The 19,289-nt window shown below is 40.1% G+C and overlaps 1 protein-coding gene across 16 annotated transcripts in view; it reads right to left on the bottom strand.

Moving 5' to 3' along the window:
- LOC125948248 (AF4/FMR2 family member lilli) overlaps positions 1–19,289 on the bottom strand; it is a 54,297-nt gene that overhangs the window by 14,834 nt on the left and 20,174 nt on the right. For all 16 annotated transcript variants that reach the window (XM_049674115.1, XM_049674129.1, XM_049674130.1 and 13 more), the window contains one exon: positions 15,132–15,249. In XM_049674115.1, the coding sequence (XP_049530072.1) occupies positions 15,132–15,249 (118 nt within the window). The remainder of the gene's footprint in view (positions 1–15,131; positions 15,250–19,289) is intronic.

Genomic DNA, 19,289 nt, shown 5'->3' with positions numbered 1-19,289 from the left:
GTTAGACATTAAATGCCCTTTGCAAAATAACTTCATCAACCATCAACCTCAACATTAACTACCAAACAGCAACTGGTTGTGGTGAGCACCCGTCAAACGGTGTGAGGGATGATTGCCTCAAACGAAGTTCAGTGCTCCTTGACTTCTTCCATTAATCGCTCTCTCTCTCTCTCTCTCTCTCTCTCTCTCTCTCTCTCTCTTTCTCTCTCTCTCTCTCTCTCTCTCTCTCTCTCTCTCTCTCTCTCTATTTCTCGCTCTGTCTTTCTTTCTCTTTCTCTCTCTCTCTCTCTCTCTCTCTCTCTCTTTCTCTCTCTCTCTCTCTCTCTCTCTCTTTCTCTCTCTTTTTCTCTCTGCCGACAAGCTCCAGCCCATGGTCGTAATGTCAATCGCATTGACACCGCTTCCTCCCTGATGGAGCTTTGTTTGTTAGACAGATCTTTCGAATGGGCGATACCCTGCTCGTTGTGTGAAAAAGAAAAATAAACTCGCAAACTCTAGCATACTAAACTGGCGATCGAGATGCCAGGTTTCAGAGTCGATGAGCAATACTGAGCTAGGATACTACAAAGAATCGGCGCAGCCGTGTTCCGAAATGAGGGAAGAATATCCAAATCACGGATGATATGTTTGATGATATGACTATCGCAAAACATGCTAGCATTGGGAGATAATTAAACAGTAAATCTTCTCTCTCTCTACGGGGTCACTGAACGTGTAACGAAACATCGCAAACAATATGGTCAATCTCTCCAACGAACAGAATATACAGAATCTTTGGAAGATATTTTACGTGTGCCTTATACTGGCAGCAATTTTTCAGTATTCCTTGTCTTAGAAGATAAATCTTTCATCTAACATCAACATGACCTCGACACACATGTGATTTATGTTAAAATCAATTTTACCACACGCGTCCACGCGTCGCCATCACGCCACCAAATGAAGGTTGAGGTGGAAAAGCTTGCTTGTGCTTCTCGTTTAAACCGACAGAAAACAAAACCAAAACAAGCATCTATACTAGCGACAGGTTCAGTTTTATGACTGCTACACCATCGCCAGCCAGTGGTTGCTAGCCATTTCACCCTGTGTCTGTTACTGTTCAGGTCATGTGTGCGTTCAGTAACGATCTACGCGTTTGAGGGATCAGGCACGTATGACCCAAGGGGAAATAACTGGTGCTTCATGTGACCAACGGAGACGTCTGTACGCCAGGCCATTCTAGAAGACGTATTATCTAAGGCAAGGGGTTGTTCATCACACAGAAGAGGCCTTATGGATATGTGTCCATGTTAAGGTAGTAGAAATATTATCCTTTTTTCTATAAAACGGTGTCTTTTGAAGATCATATTATATTGCATTAAGAATATTCCAATCGAATTCAGTACTGCATCGCTTAGAAGGCAAAATGTGGATATCCTTCGCGTTGCAGAAAACAGAAACAAACTAGGAAACTATTGAAAAAGTGTTACTAAGCAGCAGGAAAGCAGAACAATAAAAAATATCATCACTTTGGATCTACTTACTTCGGACTACTAAACGGACTTCAAGCGAAACATGATAAGGTATGGCCAGCATACGATAGTAGACGGAGAAGTCGAAAGCACAGTTTTGGTTAGGTGACTTCCTGCATTTATTTTATGATTTTCGATAACATCTAACAGCACACGAAGTGCGTGGTAAACATCTCATTACATGAGAAGTTCTAGGGAAAAAGACCCATCGAGAAGGGTATGGAGACAAGCGCGTCCCATGAAATAGAAGTCTAGGCTAGTCAGTTCACTTTGAAGTTCAGACGTGTCGATCTAACGGCAATAAATGCAGGGATGTCTTCTTGAAGTGAAATAAGAAACTAAAAAATAAAATTCCCATAAGCATTTTACCTTTGGTATCAAAAAGAAATAAAACGACAACTAACCACCAAACGTATGTCACGTCCGAAAATGAGAATCACTCATTTCCGTTTCCATCGTTCATACGTCAGACGATGCTATTTTCTACGTGAACTGTGCGTCTTTCCCTATACACTGAAAGGGTGTTCATTGCTGCGAACACGAGAGATCCGGCAGGCTATGCGAAGATAACAGAACGGAACAGCCATAAAGGATTATCCAACAAGTCGCGGAAAATACGTGGTGTAGAAATAATTTGCGAAGCTGATCGACCGACCTTTGGTACCGTGTCGTTGGCGCTTTTGCTATTTCGCGAGCACATGCTCATTGCAGGTTGCCAAGGACCCATAAATTAGTGCATTGAGCATTATGTGGCGATTTAAGCGAAAGCACACGCTAGTTGGATGCGATTCAGGCTATAAGTGTAAAATAAATTAGCTGAAATCAAGTGAATACTAAATCAAATTGATCCGAAGGTTCACGGCTGTGAGCAGATGTTGTGTCAACAAAAAAGGAACAACCAAGGGAATAATAAAATGGCATGTAAAGTAGAATGCAACGAATTCGACAAGAATGTTGGAACGTGAAAAAGAAGATTGAATTTTAATTAATTAGACTACTATTCACTCCCACCGATCCTGTAGATAGATTCGAACAGTGATGCATTCAAAAGGAACGGAATAAAGCTCTGAACGGAAGTAGAGATCCTCAAAATGGTTACAACAAAAAATTAGAAAAGAGATGGTTGCAGATGATATTACAGACATATTTAGGCCGCTATTGGAATATGTTATTCGTTCGTTTGATAGATTCAAGAAATACATTTCAAACAATTTATGACCTAGATAAACAATAAATAAAACTTTCGACGAGTTGCGAACCCGCATAACCCCTGAAAAAGCACGTTCAGTAAAACAATTAAGCTTCTGAATTGTCAACAACTCAATTAGTACAAACAAATGGCTAGACCCTCAATGAGTACAAACAATTGGCTGGAAAAAGGTCAACATCAGACCACAGGCTGTCGCAGGCTCACATGGGCATTTCTCGTTACTATCAACATAGCGGAAATGTCGTCGCCGGAATCCAAAAAAAGGATAGCATAAAGTAAAGACTTCAACCGGCACTACATACCCACAGTACCAACACTGCGAATGGTCAGACCGCTTCGGTGAATCATTTGAAACCGCATATACAGTAGTTCCGATAAATAAATCTGTTCGAAAGCTAAGCTCTTGACGAATGGCACAAAAGCAATGACAGCGACATAAAATCAAACGACCTTTTGGCGAGCGGTGAAAATTCGACGAATAAATAAAAATCGCCTACCTAATCTTTTCCATCGTACCAGTTCATTCCTGAATTTAGCTTCGCTGCTTTCAACCCCGAAAAACTAGAAAATGATAAATGAGTGTGGAAAACCTGCATTTTTAATTCAATGTCAACCGTCCCCCATTTAACCAAAGGACGAGTTTTTCCGCAACTCGTCATAAATGGAAACGATGTTGAAAGACACCGGAGGCAAGGTAGCTCAGATCGACTAATATAAATAGATGTCGATCACCGTTCGATTTGGATTTTTTCCATATAAACTTATAAGATCCCATTTTTGAGCGATACCAAAAGGGATCAATGGTTGCTTATTCTCGTATTGTAATTAACGGATAAGCATCGACAATTCAAATGCTATCCAATGGTAACGTATTGTCGAATGACACTTTTTATTCAGAAATTCGAACCACCTTTTAAATCTTGCGGCACCAGAAGAAAAAAGCTCATGCATGCTTTGTGGCAATATCATACAGATGGTAAATATAAGCTATTAAATTAAACAAAATTGGAAATAGCAACATACAGCACAAGGGTCTACAAATAAAAGGAGAATACAATGGAATATGACTATTATAGACTTAAGCTAAGTTCAGGCTGACAATGAGCGATCGAAAGTGTGAGTTGCTGCACGAGTTTTCCATAACAGCCATAGTACTAAAACGTGACTTTTCATCCTCTTCCAAGATGTGCAACATACCGCTACACGTGAGATCGACCGGTTTTGCAGAAAACACTCACATTTCATCATCCAATAGTGCTTTCATAAATTGAATCTTAGATACAGAAAATTAAACTTGGCGTAGACTCATCAAGTCCTGCCTCTATTTTGATAACACACTCATGACTTCATTCGTACAGAGACTATTCTGAAGAACTTAATGTGTTAATTGAAAATGATTAAACCCACATTCACGAGTAAAACAACGTCGAAAAAAAACAACGCTATAAAATTAAGAATCAATAAATATGGCCCCTCTCGTATGTCATCAACAAAATAAAATTGAATCGGTGCCAGATGGTTACCGATGGAGCAACTTAATCTTTCAGGACCCCATGCTCCAAAAATTACACTCATCCAGAATAGATGGACTTTAATTCTCAATAGTGCTCCCATTACTCATACAATATTTGTCTATTAGACAATAGTAGTTATCCTTACATGCAAAAATGAAACTCCAATGAACCGTTTGTCTTCCTTCTATTCCTTCTTAACCCTCCGAATTGGGTTTGCATCTTTTTCCAACTCAACAATGCCACCTGTTGGATTGCTGCAGATGTTACGTTGCATTATATCATCATCCGATATAACTCATGCAAGCGGTACAAGCATTGAAACGTATTCAAAGTTGGCGAATAGCAATTAACTGTTTTATTTCATTGAGACGTAATTGGTAGAAGATGGTTTATCGTTAATGCACTTGCTATATTTTTTCATAGCTAATTCGAGAGACGTTTTCAAGTTGCACTGACTTTAGTTTCACTACAGAATATGTCAGTATCTTTCATCGTGTACCTAGCAATAAAAGTATATTATTCAATTAAAAAGCATCCAATTATTTTATGTGCCATTGTAGGCACTTTGACTTCGATTTACGATTCATGGGTAACTTTATGAAGTACTTTCCCATCGGGTTATTCTACTGTAAAACTTCATTCAAAGAACATGAAATAAAAACACTTCTTTCTTCATCCCACACATACGTACTTCGACGGTAGTGTAACATATTGTTACGGAAAAGTGTGCATTAGTGGCAATAGTCATTCATTTCCATTTTGAACGTGAAGCATCCTTTTCCAAGTTTTTGCCTGTACTGCACTCAATTGCGACTACCTGCGGTCTGGCCTGTCAAGTGGTACATACACATTTTGCCACAAGCAATGGAGTCATAAAACAGACGTCTTACGACCACTCTCTATTGCTTGAACCGTCTGCATCTCGCGTGTGAGACAGAGGAAGAAACATTCCTGGAACACAGCAACACTTACACGACGGCAGTTTGGTGTGGAAATGATTCTTAAAGGTGGGACTGCTTTCATGAAATAAAGTACTCCTTCAGAACAGGAGTTGTGCTTAAAACTCTACTAGTTATTCGTGATTATACTCATTGAATTGTTGCTCTCTTCTTTAGGAGGACAATTGAACACCTTGTTATTTTACATATATGAGAACGGGCGAACACCTTGTTTTTATTCAATGATGAATAATGATGAATGAAATATTTTACTCTAAATGGTAAGAAGGAAAATGTGAAGTACGAACACATTTTTTCCAACTCGCTCAATGCCAGAATGCAAAATGAAGGCCTGTTGCTTTGCTAGTCCACAAAACCACACCAGTGACAGTTCTTGGCCTCCAAGAGCTTATGCCGTTGTCAGCAGTAACATTAACGGCACGAACGTAGACCGAATTTCGTCAACTGCAGAAACCAGTTTGAAACAGAGGAGTGAAAGGTAGCGTCAGGCCTGTGTTGTATTAGCGCGAACAATTCAAAATATAACCATGACCTTCCTTCGCATTCTGAAGTCTTTCAATTTCAAACCAGACAGTCATGAGACTGACATGACAGCCTAAGTATTAACTATTATGGTTTGTTTTGATAAATGAATAGTTTTGCTATAAATTCAGCTTGGTTTTAATTTCTTTACGATTGTATGATTGCGTGCAACGATTCTCTCCAATCAAACCTCATTCACTTCATTCGATGACACGAAAGTGTGATAGAAAATGCAAAATATTATCACAAAAATGTTAATGACAGTCGCATAAAACATCGTTGGGGGCACGAAAATGCACATGCCGCATGCCAACATGCCAACATGTGGACAGTTTGAACCAGCAAACCGACATCCCAGGTCGAGGACCATTAAAATCAAAGGCAATTTTACAAGGTTTTGATTTATCGGTTTAAAAATGGGCATCATAAGCACTACCACAATCTTAGTCACTAAGATATGTCAATGATGATGTGGAACCAAATGGCGAGGAAAAAGTGGATGTTAAGGTTAGTAGCAAACCACACATAACATCATTACGGGTTTAGCATTAATGGTTTATTTTATTTATAGTATTAGCATTTTAGAATAAGTTTCTGAATCAAGTAATCACATCACGTCCAATCTTAAAAAGATGAAAAAAGGAAGCACAAAAAATAAAACAAAGATAAACTTTATCGTTTGTTCCTCAATTTTTTCTGTAAAATGATTAACTATAATTGAATGACAACGCAATGTGTCGTCCTTGCGTCCAGTGTAATTATCCTCAATTTTCTACTTTCGAATATCCAATTCAATTGGGCCAAGAAAGAAAGAAACTTAGGCAGGAAAATAGTCGAAAGTCACGATGAGAGAACATTATTCTCAAACAAACTATGTATGCTGATTGGATCGCGTGCGTGTGAACATCATACCATCCTGCAGCAAGAGGATTACCATCACTGGACGGAAGGTTCAAGGTTCCGGCCATGAATTCTACAGAAAAGGTCGTTACCGAAGACAAACCATGACATCCCTCTATACTTGAAGCTTTTTTTTTCATTCAGGACGATATTCCCAACATGCCTCTTTAGCTCAACAGCAACAGAACGCTTGTATTGCGCCTCCTCCAGAATTGGAGAATAAGTAGATTGAATAAGGAAATTGAACAATGTCACCTATCACAAACCATGAACCGCTTAAAAGGCACAGAAGAAATAGAAGTCAAGAACACAAAAAAACCGTACTAAAATGTCCTTACTTTCTATCCATCACATCTAATATGAAAACCTTCTACTGCATTAAAGCTAATTGACTAAACATATCTTGACACGCCACCAAAACGAGTTGCATGAATAGAGAAAGAGAGAGATGAAGGTTCACTCTATAATATTCAATCGCACGACAGAAGAGAGCTTTGCTTTCTTATAGTAAAAACTTTCGTATCAAAAACAGTCCCGATAGTCCTTGATATAGAGTGACTTGATGCCCAGACTTTGGAAAGTTATTACGAAGAGGACGACATCACCAAACGGCATCAGGTCATCCAAACAAGACCATGTACTAAATCAACAGTCGCAACACCATAAACGACAGGGTAACGTTCATAAAACGGATATAGAAAAAAGATTTTTAAAACCGACGATACCTGATAAAAATACTATCACTACAGTAAACTAATATCAAATCAAACGATTCGAGCCATTCAAACGATGAACAAAATTGATTTCATTATCCATATCTCATTTTGAGAGTTCTTACGTACAGGCCTTTCGCTCAGGGAACAACACAATGTAAACAAATGCAAGGAACAACAACTCGAAATCCTACGGACATGAAATGGCTGAATATGAAATACAAACAAAAGTTTCGCGGTTAAGGAAGTGGTAGAAATATAATTAGAAAGAAAAGAATTGACGCCACAAAAGTGTTGGCCCGCATAAATCGAAGAGGCGGCATCCTAACGATGGCGCTGACGATACCACTGATGATGACGGAGATGATAAGAGTAGGATTTTTCGTGGGCGAAAATCAACTTTTCCCAAAGATGTTCTCCATCTGTAAAGCCGATGGGGATAATGGCAACGGTTGTGAAAATTTCCAAAATTATTACCAACCTTACATCTTTCAAGATGCGTGTGCTGGCAGTTCGTTGGTAAAGAAATTGTACTTTTCTTTACCTCACTTACCATTGAATACGGGGATATTTCCAACGGTTTTTCTTAAGTTTTACGCTCAAATCTTTTTCTTAAATTCTATATTTCTCTTCATGTGGCTCATCTGCTTTGGCTGACTTTTCATCGTTACTCTTTTTGGTTGACGCATGATGGATAATGGGTGAAGAGGTTACTCGCAAGAACACTTCTGTATCGAGATACGAGGAGTAGCCTACCGCATGATTGCATAACTATGTTTGGCGTTTGGGTGTACTAAGTGTGCAGTTGCTCTAGCAAAATGTTTCTCCATTATAAATTTTACTTTTATTTTCCTGAATCCTAGATCAGTGGGACCCAATCAGGGAGTGGGGCGGTGACTGGAAAGGGTCAGCAGCAAGTGGATTGAGTGGCACCAACCAACATCTGCAATACAATCACGCTCGACAAACGCCTTTAGCGGTAATCCCATACCACCCCATCAGGCTGTGGAAGGAAAACGAGAGAGAAAAAGCCCTTCTTTTCTATCTATCTGCGATTTTAAGGAATGTCAGTTGCGAGCAACTTCGCGCGGAGAAAGAAAGGCAGAAGTTCTGCTTCTGACATTCGGAGAAGTGCTCAATTCTGCATTCGACTGAGTGATAAACAAGTAGGAGCTGAAGGCTGTTGGAAAAAAAACTGAGGCGCTTTCGTGGCCTAATTTGTTATGAAACCATCCACCGAAACACCAACCAAATCCGATAATACAGAATAGCATCAAACAAATTGTATAAAAAATGACATCTTTGACTGTAAAACAAATACTGATCAAATAATCAATTTGAACAAATATTGTCCACTATATTGAAATTCTAGCAAGCATATTTGTCGTTCTGAAACATTTTAATGCCCATTAAATGTAATTGATATGCATAAGCTTTCTCATTCCGATCCTTTGCGAACGTAATGAACGAAAAACCATCATTACAGTTTTGATCGCATGCGCCTTTGGAGTGGGAATGTCGGTTCCGGAAGCATCACATTACACTCTTTAAAACGGGCAACAAAAACCGAGCCAGAGAGAGAATCCATCCGCAAATTCATAGAACACGATCGAAAGGAAAAGAACGGTGTAGTGTTGGTCGTACCAAACCAAGAACGTTGGCTCTCCACTTCACAGTTAAAGCATTGAATTGTAATTTATTGCAATTTCCCTCCAGCCAAACGGATGGCGTGCCGCAACTCTCCGCCGAGAAACGATGGAAAATGAATATTGCGTTGGCGCGCCGCACTTGACTGAACCCTTTCCTGCCATACCTAGCGTAAGTTGTCGTCCCACTGGGGTCTAGCAAGTAGATGTGTGCTTGTGGTAGCTGCAGGTGGCAGTGGCAAACCAAAGGGACTCTCTCTTTTCTCTTTGTTTCTTAAGCCAACGACCGCGCCAAAAAAGGTGATAAAATGTCCTCCATTCGCCACAGACTTCCACCGATCACCCCGCCGGTATTTTCACGTTTCTCGGATTTTCCACTTCTCGAAATCGCGACATCCTCCTTCCCCCCCGAGAAAGGACATCCATATTTTTACTCCTTATCTTTCGACCACCACCGCGCGCACAGTGCACACAACCATGTACATGCAGACAATGAGAAAGACCGCCCAGAGTTTGAGGTGGCTCGAGTGTTAGGGCGCGCGTGAGTAAAATGGGAAATTAAATTTCAATTTCCTTGCATCTTGCCTTCGTTTTGCGATGCAAGGAGGATTTGTACCTCAGGGGAGACCATGTTACTGGTACTTGGGATTTCGAATGGTATGACTGTTTGTTTGGGTATACTTGTAGTGTCTATGTATTCCATGGCCTTTTTGAAGCATTACAAAAAGTAACCCAACTAGTTTAAGAAAGCGGAACTGAAAAAAAGAAAAAAAAAATCACTTAACCTAATAACGAACTAAATATCAAATAAAATATCCAGTACAAATATCATTACTGAAAAAAGGAACCCCCTTCAACTACTTATCTTCCCGATCATGGCCAAACTAGCAGCGATCATTGGTATCTCCGAAAATGTCATACAATCGGAAAATCCTTTTAGTCATTTTTGGGAACAAAAATTGTCTTTATGCTCTATTTGACGACTATGACACGCAACGAAAAACATCGGCTGTATGGTGCTGTGATGCCACCGCCGCTTTACTTTGTTTTCATTCTCGTTGTTCGTAGGTGTGCCACGGTGTATGTGTGCTGCATTCCACAAACAGCACACAATAACTGCAACGAGTACCGGGCAGTACGAGAATCACCGCACATTTTATGAGCACCGCACGAGAGGGAGGCTCACCAAAAACATTGGCACGACAATCGCTTCCTGTGCTTCTTCCTTGCCTGGCTACCACCAGCGCGGCTAGCCTTGTGCACAGGAGAGTTCCGAAAACAAAAAAAAAATGCAATCTGGATAGGACATAGCTATCTCCCGTGTCCAGTTCAGGTTAACCCAGAGGATACATTATTTGCAACCAGAAACCAGGGGTAGAACGATAGTACCATTCGCGGTGATAGAGGTTTTTCATTAAATATGTTTTTCTCCACTTTGCATTTTGACTTATGATGATAAACTTACCGTCGTCATTTGTGCACCCACAACATCATAAATGCAAGTCATAGAAGCTGAACGAGAAGGTGACGTAACGAAAGTAAAGTGAACCGCAATATTTCTCGTGAAGAAGTAGAAGCTGTGAGTTTAGAAATTCGTTTTATGATTTTGACGCTATATGTGCAACGTCGTTGAACGCTTTCAAAGCACACACCTGCATGTGATGACCGATATCTACATTGCGGGTTGTTACATTCCTTCAACGCATTTAAACGAACAGAGCTGCGCTATTACGATTTCAAAAAGGTGCATTCCCTCTTTTAGCGATACTCTTCAGAACTACATGCAACTATCTTGTATACCCATAATAAATGAAACAAAGAGAGAGGCAGAGAGAGCGAGAGAGAGAGAGAGAGAGAGAGAGAGAGAGAAAGAATGGAAGAGAACAGGAGAAAATAGTACAAAAATATGCACAACATGCTGCGTAAAAAGAATGGGGGTGGGGAAGGGGGCAGTCGGTTCGGTCGATCCAGAGAACAAATAAAGAGAAAAGTTGGACCGACCGACACCCACACCACGAGCATATACATTCTGGGTGGGCCAGCAGGATTTTCCTGGCATTTCCATGCTATATCAACGCTCCTTTTTCCATGAGCTATGATGAAGGTGAGAAGAGTGGTACGATGTGTAATTAAAGTTGCAACAAACCAGATCGTTTTGCAAACGATTTTCGGGTTGTGGCGGCAGACGTCCCCGGGTGTCTCAATGTTGTGATTATTCCGAACCTGAGCCAATCAAACATGCTACCGACCGAGACCGACAGCATCCCAAATGACAGATGTGATATGTAGTATGTCTGGCCTTCGGCCTCACTGTGCGATCGTTGTTCACGGTCTCTCGCTGTGAGTGCTTATGCAAAGGATCAACCACCTTGACGATCCCAAGGGAGATGTTCGGAGTAGGGAAAGACGTGACATAAGCTAGACGACAGAACAGGCCAAGCTGGTGGAAGAACGAAAGAGATGGAAAGGGTAGAGACTACAGATGCATCATACGCGAGGTGACATTTGCATCATTTCATACCATCATCGTTTGCATCATTCTACACTAGCGGCACCTACTACACTTGCAACTCATTGGTTATATATCCTGTTCGAAGCCCTCGGCAGCTGTGTGAAAAACGGGAATGAAAGCGCAACACGAACACCGTTTGTGAGCATAATCTCTACAACATGGTATGAGTTGGAATTTCACTTTCCCGAATGATTCATTCAGCTGCAAAAACATCGTTCGACAATTCTTCACTTGTCCATCCGTTGTTTTAAAGAAAAGTGTTAAACATTTACATTTACAGTAAAATTACATTTACTCTCAAAAACCAAATTCCACCATAATTAATAACTCCGAGCATATCAAATTCAACCCTGTGATGAAATGTGATCAACAACCCATTTGTCTTGAATGTTCACTTATGCTACGGGAAAACCATTTCACGGCTGGAGTAGTTGTGTAGCCTTACATGTTTGAAGCAGGTTTGACAAGCAGTTAGTAATTTGAAGTAAGTAGCAAAAATTCCGTACTAAACTCTTTGTCAAAAAATCTAACTAAAAAATTAAAATCCTTCTGGAATTCCATTGCAGAGCAATCTTTCAATGACCTATAAACAAAAGTTTAGAGACTCAATGCGCGAACCTCGAACACCACAAACCTCACGCCGAATGGACCATTTTCGTTTTCTTAATTATTGTCCTTTGATAAATACGAACGCTGACCTCGAATACCTTTCTCCATTGCTAACAACGCCGATCAGGCACAGCCCATCTCTTCTTATCTCTATTTCTCTCTCTCTCGAACTCGCAACCAGGTTTTCGCGCTTCAGACACATTTTCCCAGCGACTAATTATGGTAATTAGTGTTTGCTTTGTCAGGTGCAATCACTTGCCACATTCGGTGCTTAGGTTAAATTGTGTTGGTGCTGTATTTCAGCTAACCCTCAAACTGGTGAGTAGGAACCAACCTGAATCACTACCACGCCAGCATAGCGAGGATGGTTCCGAGAGTAGGGTTTAACATGCGGTTTGATACATTATGCAAAGGATCAACCTACTCAGCACATACCCTCTCCTCTGTCTTGTGTACGGGTGCCTCATTCAACATAAGTCATCGACGATGATGAGTTGTTCCTTTTTGTGTGCGTGTATGACTTCCGAGATTATCGACACACCATTTTCTGCTTATGATTTTGACGATAAGGAAATCTCTCGCAAATAATAATGTGAATGTTCTCACTTCTAAGAAAGATTCCAAGTGAAATACGAATTTCGCATCATTGGAACTAACGATAAGAACCAACAGCTGATGATCATATTTTTCATCCATCTTCTTTCTTCAAAGAGAGGAAGAACGAGTCCTACTTTCATATCAAAATGAGACTTTCGTTTCCAAAGAGATAGATTTCCAAAGAAAATAGAAGGGGACTCCAATCAACAATTGTTTCGCATGTTTCTACTACATAAAAAATAGTTGGGGTTCAGCAATATACGCAAATCTGTTCCAAAAGGAAAAATATTTGCATTCAAATTTGTAAAGAAACTTATATGTTAACACATAACATATAACATTGCAATAAAAAGGAATTGTACTTTAACTTTCCGCCAAATTCAAATGCTCAAACATGTTATGCATATTTTGGCGTTACTTTTCAAACACTTTGATAGCGACGAGAATCTCTTCAACTTCTTTCAATTTCTTTTATTAACACAACTGTTTACAAATCGACCACAAAATATCTCACTAGAGACCGATTATCATACATGTGTTGTTTGTTTGTCAATGACCTGAAGAAGAAGACAATGGATACCATTCGTTACATAATTCAACATTTTTTTCCGTTCAAAAACGGCAAGCTAATCTTGTTTTTCATTTCTATTTTACCTTTCTCCTTAAATTTTACCTCTTTCGTCTCTTCCTCTTGCTAGTGTGCCGCACATTTTCAATATCGAAAAGGTTAAAAAAGAAGTGCTATTTTCAAACACCAAATAACATCGTTTCGTATCCACATACTGTATGTCAACCAGCTACATATGGGACCCAAAAATTATATCCCTTGCCGTTTGGGAACTCCCACATCTTACGGACCCAGTCAAGTGTGTACAAACTCCCTGCAGCAGTTCCAGAGAGTATCCACATAGGATTTTCGATGGATTCTACTAGCAACCACATCTAACACGCTCTACTTCTCCAACGCGATGCTCCTTGGTGGCAGAAATAATACGAATAAAAAACGTTTGCAAGATACCTTTGGCTACAGAGTATGAGGAGCATGAAGGTTGGTTTGCGAGTTTTTTGAGAAAGGATGCCAAGAATCATCTCTTGTTGAATGTGGTGGTACATACTGTGTTGGTTCGATCTCGTATGCGGTGGTCTGGTGTCCCAAAGACAAGAGTGCTGGAAAGTGATGCAAACTTTCTTCCAATGCTCCGCTTGCTCTCTGTACACTCGTGTACTCCTTATTTCTTTCGTGATTATAACCACGAATTCGTATTACGAATCCAGCCACTAACTAGCACTCCGAAAGATGTAACAGATCGTAACAGAAGAAACTTTAACTGATACCTTGCAAGACGCATGCCGGAAAGGAAAACCAGCGACTCTGTTGCCAGAGTGTTTCATTGAGTGCAGCACTGTATAAGATCCTTACGAGGCGGCTTCTATTTGTTTCAACTATACCATGGACCTTACGATTTTGAATCATTTCAGCATCTCGATCCTTTTTCTTGCAGTAGCAACCAATAGTTCTCTATTCAAAAATGCAAACCTTTGAGTTGGAATGAAGTGAACCAGTGTCTCTTAGCCCCGCTTGCCATAGTTAAGTAGCATAGCGTAGACAAAAAATATCTTGGCACGAGTAGAGACACTCGTGACTCGAACACCGGGCTCACAACAAGTGTATGTGCAAAGTAGTCAAAACATGAGCAAAAAGTACATACGGACAACGAGCGAAACGATTCTTCAGATGCTCCAGAAAACCGGCGAACACAAAACCGTTTTCCGTGATCGACAAACTACAAGCAAACCGATACTAACATTTTAGCACGCCTCGTTGCGCACACCCAAAGCTCATCGTAAGTGGGCTTCCTTGGTATATAGTTTGAAAACAATACAGTTGAGTGGGAGTTGAATAGTTGCATGAGGCCCTTCGAGTGAAAATATCGAATGATTTTTAATCCAAGTAATAAAACAAGAAATCTGCAAAAAAGTTGCGCACTATTTATCAAACATCCAGAATGAAATCGCAGTAAGCAAATGCGATTTCAAAATCTGGCACAGCTTATGGCCACCTAATGGCATACTCACTGTCGCATTGGTTCATGAACTAAGATCATGAAAATTGTAGACAATAATACAACACGGAATTATTGTCGAGTCAGAAGTACTCCGACCATTAACTAACAAGTAAAGCAAACTAATGACAGTTGCAGTCTTATCCAAACAAGTCCTCAAGTGCTACACCGTTTATAATCCGTAGTATATTTATCTACTTTCCCTTTTTAGCTTAAAATCGTTAATATTCAATCAAAACTTTTTACTTAGACTTTTTAAATTAAGAACAAACGACGATTGCAATTAAACAAAACACGAATAAACGGAGATGACTGGAATGAATTGGTGTTTGTTCTGTTCAATGATATCAGAGAAAAACGTATCAGGTCACTTACCAATTTGAACGGTGCTGTAAATAATGGGCCAGTAGGTTCCGGTTCCCGTTCAGCCTGCAGCTGAGCACGGGCCTGTTTATCCCGTTCGCGACGCTCCATCCTATCATGCTCATCGTGCCTGTGTGATAGGAGGAATGTGAATTGAAAATATGTTTATGATTAGCAATGCAAGTTAATACTGCAATCTTTATTTGGGATTTATAATTTATTTATATGGGAGTTAGAAAATATTGGCATTTCATAAATTACGGAAAACTAGCACTAAACTTCGAAATTCCCCATAAATGAACATTTTATAAAATAAAAAATAAGCAGGTTCAATGGAAAACATTGTTCATTGATACGATGTACCATTTCTGTTCTTGTTTGTTCCAAATTCTGACCACGAACAATGCTTTCCTAATTCCTTCATATAATTTCAATAGTTTGTTTTATGATGAGCACAGTACATTGCAGCACTCATAAAGCAATAAAATCGGCATGCATTCAATAATGAGCTCGTCGATCGCATCGATCGATGGAAAATAGAACGCAAAATCCCGAACCTCAACACTCACAAAAGCATAGCAATACCCCGGTATACACCAGGTTTTGTCATGATAAAGAAGCGAAGCGCATCGCACACATCTTCACAACCAGAGCGTAACAAGTAGAATGACCTTTTTAAGCTCGAGGTGATTTTATGATGCTTCTCTACACTGTTGATTGCGTGTGACCCAATGGTTTTGGAAGTTTGATTGTCTCGCAAATGTTTCACATACGCTGCCATCACTAGTCTCGATCAACAGATACTTTAGAGTAAACCAATGATCAACACGAATCATCCCGACCAACAGGACGATTCCGTGAGTGATAACTCCTTTCCGTCATTTTTGGCAATCCGAAATGCTCCTTCTGTCTCGTGTAACAGCGAAACGCCTTCCTCAAGACTAGTGTTTCGGCTCTGTGTGAGGCTGACGGCCTTGCGAGAAACTGGCACACGAAACCGATGCACAGTGAATGTAGGTGCTGCAAGGGCGTCGATTGAATCATGCGAAGAGCACCGTGCATAAATCTAATTTGCTCTCCTTGACTGAATAGTGCGGGACCGTGAAACCATTGCTAGTAGTTTATTTTTTGTTTCGTTTTATTAGCAACCTATCCTATTTGAGCGCATTTGAGGAACTTTTGGGTCTGCATGCTTACAGGAAAGAAGCACGAAGCAGTTTTCATGAATGAAAATAATAATCCATGTACAATTCAATAAGCATAAATACTTCTACATATACTACTATAGTAAGTGTTAGTTATTCTACATTGCAACAGCCTCAAGTAGGAACTGATCCAAAGATACCACTAAAGGGACATATGTTCAACCTTCCGAATTCTGTGCATAAAACCATTTCGAAACAGTTTGAAACGTGAAGCAAGACAAACTGTGTTCGCCCGCAGTACCCGAGATCTTCTGTCGAGGAAGGAAACACAAATAGCATAAAAATGCTCAAGACAGACTCTTATGCTAATTTATTTATCATTGCATGCTTTCTTTCACTCATACTGGCTGTTGCATAACTAGTACACCGTCACTAAGGACGGATATGTCGTTCGGATTCTCACAATTTTGCAGCGCCATTATCATCGTCATCGGAGTGTGCATCCGGCTTCAAGCTGCACATTCACTGCACGAACTCCGTGCCAATAGTTTGTGATCGAGTTGGGTGGAAATGGGAGAAACAGAGGGTCAGCATTAAAAACGGAAAGGATGAGCATTTCGTCCTGTTGGTTAAGAGCGACCGGGCAATAGTATGAGCACGCACACGTACATTGCTTTTGGCGTACGCACACGTACACGTACACGGGAGGATATAACGCTGTGACGGCCCACCATGCATACATAATGACATCGTTTTACCGTAACCCTCCACTTCCACCAGTGGATTGGTGTGCTCTGTGGTTCTGGCAAGGAGCTCCGAATAAGGTACTGCATAGAGCTTACACAGGCAGACAAGGATGCACACAGTGGACGACCGACAACGCCAACAAGGTATCTTCCATGGGTCTTTTATCGTCTGGAGAAAGAACTTTCTCTTCTACTTGGTATAGTTGGGGCTCAATTTCTAACCAATGGAACTGACATTATGCTTCATTTTACAACAATTCATGCGTCACTCTGTGCACACGACGTCAGCTCCTCCTTACCATTTTTTGATCAAATGTACGATGAGCTACGGTTAAAGTGAATTTTATCGTCAACCCGGAAATGTGGGACGACGACCACTTGAAGCAGAAAATAGATGCTTTCCGACGCTTTTCGACAATTCATGACTATGTGAGCCATTCTTTTCTTACAGAACAGTTGATTATGGATAATACCAAAAGTCGCAAAATTTACTACTTCCCTTACATCATTGAATTCGTTTAGTATTGGACCAGCCTAATGAAGCAATTGAAGCCGATTTAGATCACGACAAACTATACAACAAAGCATAGAACAGCGATGATACAAATAGATTCCAGAGAATTCTGGAATTTATACTTTACTTTATATAGCGTTTTTTAAAAAAGTAGTCTATCATGTCCGAACGTCACCACTGTCTTACCTCAATCTAGACCATATGCGAGATAAAGGGATTCGTATGCTGCGACCCACTTCTAATGCTTCTACCAATCGTCACTGCACCCGTTATAACTCGTAGCTACTAAACTACCACTAATTCATTTCCGCCAGAGGAAGCGTAACTCTAGTCATTCAAGGGGTTAGTCTGAATCGCTAGACCGGCAGAGGCTAACCACAACAACAGTAGATGATAGCAACCGTAGCAACAAAAATCGCTTATCAGCATTCGTTATATACGTTAGCTCCTACGCAGTATGAATGGTTTCGTACAATAATGCCCACACCCCACGGTTTGGGATACTGGCTGCGGTCTAGACTTCATCACATCGAGACATCACAGCAGCGCGTGTATTTGTTGTGCGTTTTCCCTCACAACTGCGAATGACTGTTCAACGTTGACTGTAGAATCTGCATATGTGATGGTAATGCTTTATAGAATACCATCACAAACACAATGTGGTGCCCCGTGTCACAATATGTTGCGTATATAACAACTTAGTGGGAGGGCAGCTCAGACCAAACAAACCGCAAAAATATGTTGCGAGTCCCCTGCCGTTTGTCGTTTTCGCACTTCGCATGTATGCCACTGGTTTCTACGCAAAACGCACATAGGGATATTAGATGAACGGATGAGAGTGAGTGAGAAAATTTGTTTTGTTAGATTATGTTATCAATGTTGCCAAACTCAGGTGGTCTGCGTGCGGTTGCCCTGTGTGACATTGCAACGTTGTCAACGATACATTGGCTCCCCTACCAAACTGGATTTTGTTGACACAAGAGAATTCTACAACAGAGAAGATCTACCGATCCGAAGAAAACTACTACACGACATAATCCTGTACAATACATCTATTAACTTATTGGAAACATTAATGTATTCGAACTAGCAGCAGCCGGTAGCAAAGGCTTTTTTAAAAAAGTAAATTATTTATCCGAGGGAAATAATTATACTTTTTTCATGGGCCCAAAATTATTATTTAGCTGAATAGAAGCAGAATAATTTTTAAATTATAGAAACCTTTCAAGAGCTGATAAGATCGTGTGATAAGCTTTTTGCTCGTTGATCCGGTATTCAAATACCAACATTAGGACCAAAAAGGAAAATTATGAATATCTAGAAGGACAAAAAGCTATATAATTTTACCTTTCGAGGCAATGCCAAAGGGTAAATGAAATATTTTCAGATCAAACCGAATTAAATGCTTCTATTAATAAATGTGTTTATGAAAATGTGTCCCAGTGTAGTACAATACTTTCGAGATGTATCAAAGCAATATTCAAAAATTTATCATTTATCGAAAATAGATAACAATGTAACACACTCATACTCATAACGGCTTTGTTAACCACATAATAAAACCATAACAATGGATAATATGGGAGCATGTCCAACCACTAGTGTATTTTTGAAAATAAAAAATGAATTACTCTTTTAGTTCCACCGCATCTGTTGTCGAGGTGTTCTTCTATCCACCCTATGCTCTCTATTAGAAATGAATAGCGTTACAGTCGCTGCTGCCACTGATGTTGTCAGTTAACCCAATAAATATTTTTTTGTATGT

Source organism: Anopheles darlingi, chromosome 2 (assembly GCF_943734745.1).
Source record: "Anopheles darlingi chromosome 2, idAnoDarlMG_H_01, whole genome shotgun sequence".
In the NCBI taxonomy this organism is placed as follows: domain Eukaryota; kingdom Metazoa; phylum Arthropoda; class Insecta; order Diptera; family Culicidae; genus Anopheles; species Anopheles darlingi.
Note: the sequence above shows the minus strand (reverse complement) of the source record. Positions and strands in the feature narration are given on the sequence as shown.